The sequence below is a fragment of the Lottia gigantea genome (genome assembly GCF_000327385.1).
Source record: "Lottia gigantea unplaced genomic scaffold LOTGIsca_1926, whole genome shotgun sequence".
Lineage (NCBI taxonomy): Eukaryota > Metazoa > Mollusca > Gastropoda > Lottiidae > Lottia > Lottia gigantea.
In genome coordinates this window covers 8,852-13,021 of record NW_008708369.1, presented here as the reverse complement: position 1 = coordinate 13,021, position 4,170 = coordinate 8,852, and the positions used below count along the sequence as shown (strand labels likewise).

General features: G+C 36.2%; 1 protein-coding gene across 1 annotated transcript; it reads left to right on the top strand.

The window, feature by feature from the left end:
- Positions 1-20: 20 nt before the first annotated feature.
- LOTGIDRAFT_239745 (hypothetical protein) lies at positions 21-1,051 on the top strand (the record flags this gene model as incomplete). The annotated part of the gene is made up of 3 exons (XM_009052953.1): positions 21-83; positions 339-419; positions 705-1,051. The coding sequence occupies 3 exons, from the start codon at positions 21-23 to the stop codon at positions 993-995; spliced, it is 435 nt and encodes a 144-aa protein (XP_009051201.1). The 3' UTR covers positions 996-1,051.
- Between the last annotated feature and the right edge of the window lie 3,119 nt (positions 1,052-4,170).

Here is a 4,170-nt window from a genome sequence, read left to right as displayed (position 1 = left end):
AAGTATATTTGCCGGTTCCAATGAGTGGAGACAACAAATGGACTTTAAACAAAGATCATATTAGACTAGCTCTTAGAAAAGTGGTAAGTTTGTTACATTGAACTAGTGCTTAAAAGTTGTTGTCAGTTAGTGCCATTGAACTAGCTTGTTATCGCTACGGTCTGATCACAGCCTTTCGGTTTAAATTTGGTTCCAGCATGTCAGTGATGCAGATCAGAAGGGTTGACATAGGAAAATGTGATATCATTAGGCCAATGCTGCTCCTTATTGCACACTGTATGGCTTTGCTCCTTTCATAAGCTCCATCAGTTAAAACTCCATTTCATTCTATATTTTAGGGTGTTGAAGCTGAACAAGATACAATAACACTGCTCCACTCATCAATCACAGAACCACAAGAATTTAAATTTGAAATTTCTGTAAGTTCTTTCATTTTTAGAATTTTTCTATGTTGAAATGCAGGAATGAAGGTACTGAAATAATGTTCTTAGCTCAGTGGACACTTTGAAGTATTAGAGATTTGTCTAGTTATAAGAACCTGTATCCCTTTTCAATTGCTTTACTCTGTGCTTTGAGTTAAGCCCTAAGCCATGTTGTCTTATGTTGGTTGGTTGGTTGGTAGATGACAAGTTAACATCCTCTGCCAGCAGCAACTGATATTGCAGGCTCTTGTCAATGTATACTATTTATTTTTTGTTTTTTAGGTTATGGGATTGGATCCAATAACAGTTGATGGTCATATTTACTTAGTATATAAAAATGCAGCCAAAAATATGGCTGCCTTGGACCTCCCACCTGTCTGGAAGACCACAGTAAAGAAGCCCAAAGACAGTGATCAATTGGAAGCGGAAGGTAGTGAAAGACTAGCTAGTGACACATTAGACAGTGACTCCTCGTCAGATGATGAGGCAAGTCCTAAATTATCAAAGGATGTTGACTATTCAAAGAAATTATTCACAGAAGATGAAAGTCCAGAAGATCCTGATAAAAAGTGATCCAGTGTGTTTTAGTTTTCCCAATAGTAAAAGTCATATATACAATTATTAAAACCATATTTGTTGTTGTTTTCTTTGACCCATGTAGACTTACATCTTGTATTACACCTCCTCACTGAAAGAAAAATGCCGATGCCTGTGCCAATGCTTCCAAGATTATCTCTGGTGTCTGCTGTCACCCCCCCTATCACCATAGAATGCTTCAGCCCTATTTATGTTCGCGGTCTTCTGTTAGGCAGGACACAATGTTATGGGCAGTTAAGTCACCCCTATTTCTTCTAACCAAAAGGCAGATGGCTCGATGATATTGACACTGATTGAAAGATTGAGGAAGATCTCAATGAATATTTGGGGGTTCTAGGTACATGACTGCATGTCTAGCATTCTACGTCTTTCCTTGAATGGGTTCCTCCACCTTGGCCGTTCTGCTTTTAACTATGCATCAGTACACTGCAAACGTACTTCTCATTAACCAAAATACGCAATCGGACATTAAAAAACAACAGATAAATAATGGCAAGTTTTATTCAGACAAGAAATGTAATTTCTGTAAAGAGTCTATAAAACATTTCAAAATTGTTGTTCATTTATCGCTACTGGATCTGTATTTTGATCTAGCTATGTACTAGTCCATTTTCTTTCTCAGGTGGCGACATCTCATGTTGGTAGGTGCCTTTTTCGTCCTTGAATCTTCGTCATTTGATTGCTTGTACTAACTCACGACAAAAGCGAACATTGGACAAAATTCTAACATTAAAATGCCGAATATCAACTATTCGCTACAATTCTGCTTATGACAACTGTCAGGTCTTTTAGAATTCTGGTCCCTGATGATGGGTAAGTCCTTCATTCATCTCAATCGTAGTTATAATGCCGGAATTTACGTTTTCAATCTGAAATCGGAAAAATTCTTGACAAAGTCAGCCATTTTGTTTGTTTACATCTAGACTTGATTATCAAAAATGTAGTTCTATGAACAAGTAAGTCTGGATAATCATGTATTCGGAGTCTGCTTTTTTCTATTTATAAAGACTAACCACGCCCACGTGTTTCGCTACTAGGCCGTCATTCAAAGCCAAATTTGTATTTTCAAGGGGGCTAGGACGAAGATAAATGATTGATTTGTTGTGTTAGAGTCCCTAAAAGTCAAACAAATAAGCAATTTGGTCAAAAACATCGAAACAAACACGCTATAACCAAAGCAAAACACACCAGCGCTACTATGTATTTATTAGTCTTATCCGAGCAAATCAAAACATGGTCTAAGGGAGAGAACTCCATTTAACAAAGTTGTTGACTTCGGTGGTGAAAAGACGCCTCTATTAGACTTGATTGTCAAACAAAGTAAATTACCGCAGTATGTTAACACGTGACTTCCGTTGTAAACAATATGGCGGCATTTGGTAAAAATTTAAATCATTCAAAGCACATTTTGCAAGAAAATGACTTCATACAGCTCTATTTACTCGATTAAAGGTTATGGATACAGTCCTTGGCCACATTTCTTTCATTCTGGTTATCTTTTAACGAGTAGGTTGTTTCTATTTATGAATTTCATGCGAGAGAACTTGAAACTTAACATTGTCAGTGTGATGCGGAATTCCAATCCCAGACCCAAAGTTCCTCTAGGTACCAGTCAGTCCCAGTCAGTCCAACACACTCGTACCGCTCGTTCGTAGAGTTCTCTACCATTAACTTCTTAGTCATAAATAATCTCTAGCACAGCTTTATTTATCACAAACACATTATTCCATAATATAACTCAGTACTTGGAATAATTCTATGTATTTACAATGTCCTGCTTTTTTTGGTACCAGAATGTGCCTTTTGTGTACCATATGTAAAATGTAATGTGTAAAATTATTTATCTTGATTCTTATTGCATATTTTTATTTCTTTTTCAGGTGATTCTGATATAAGAAATATGCCAACAGATACAACTGAATCTAAATCTTAAATTGTAAATACTGAATAAAAATGTGTTCCAAATTTAACTTTTTTCACTCTTAATTTTGTATTGTTAATGGCTCTTTGTAGAGTTTTACCTTTTGGCTCTGGGGTCTGCATTTTGCTTTTGCTAGCAAGGCAGATAGAAAGGGTATGCTAACCCGTTCAGGAACTATTGTGCTACCTCTGCATCTTTCTTTCGGAGTACCTCAACATACACAATGATATGTGGTGTTTCTATGAATCCTGGGATTGGGATGCCAAGTCAATGGGGCTCAGACAATTCCTTCCCTATGTAAAATGAATTGTGCACAAACCACATAACACATAGGGATACATGGTGGATGCGCGACATATTGATCAAATAGCAAACCATGATAGAGGACAAAATTGTACGAAAAATACTTTTTAAACCTGCCAAATCAAATATGGTCTAAGGGGGGTAAATACATTTAATCAAATCATTTCCAAACAACAGTTAAATAGTTATAACGCGGATTATTACAAAAACTTAAAATTCTGAATTTTTAATTCGAAGATTCAATATCCTCTTAGCTAATATCATTTTATATATATAGGAATTGACATGTACAATTGTTTTATTATATGTTTTGAAGAGTGGTGTGTGCATAGTATATGAGGAATTTAACACAAATACAATATAGTTATTATTATACTCTTACCTTCAATTTTACTTACTATCTTGTGGACTTGAACTCGCATAGCTGGACGACGATGGCGGACGAACGCGTTTATCGATTGAGACATCGCACTTGACTGAATACTGCTTGTCGACTTTAAGATTATATGATTTAATTTTGTAGAAGATGAGATAAGAAAAATCCTACTGGTTGTTCCAAGAGACTGGATATCATAGTCTAGTCGGGCTAGGTCAACTGGTGAACTCTACGCACGTGCTTTTCTTGATAGCTCAGTGGTTAAAGTGTTGATCTCTTCTGTCTATATTATAGTGGTGGGTTCGAATCCCGGAGTGAGAATTGATTTGATGTGTATTTTATTCAGAAATTTATTTTATAAAACCACATTCCTTTTGAGGCCAATGGCGCCAATCAACACAATATAAAATTGAATTCGGTCGACTTTCGATAAAAAAAAATCCCACTCTCTTTGGAGAGAGGGTCGGGATGAGATAAATTGAGTAAAAGCCATAAATAAATAAATTCACAAAAGCGTACAGGATTGGGCCCTTGTTAAACCTCTTTAACAG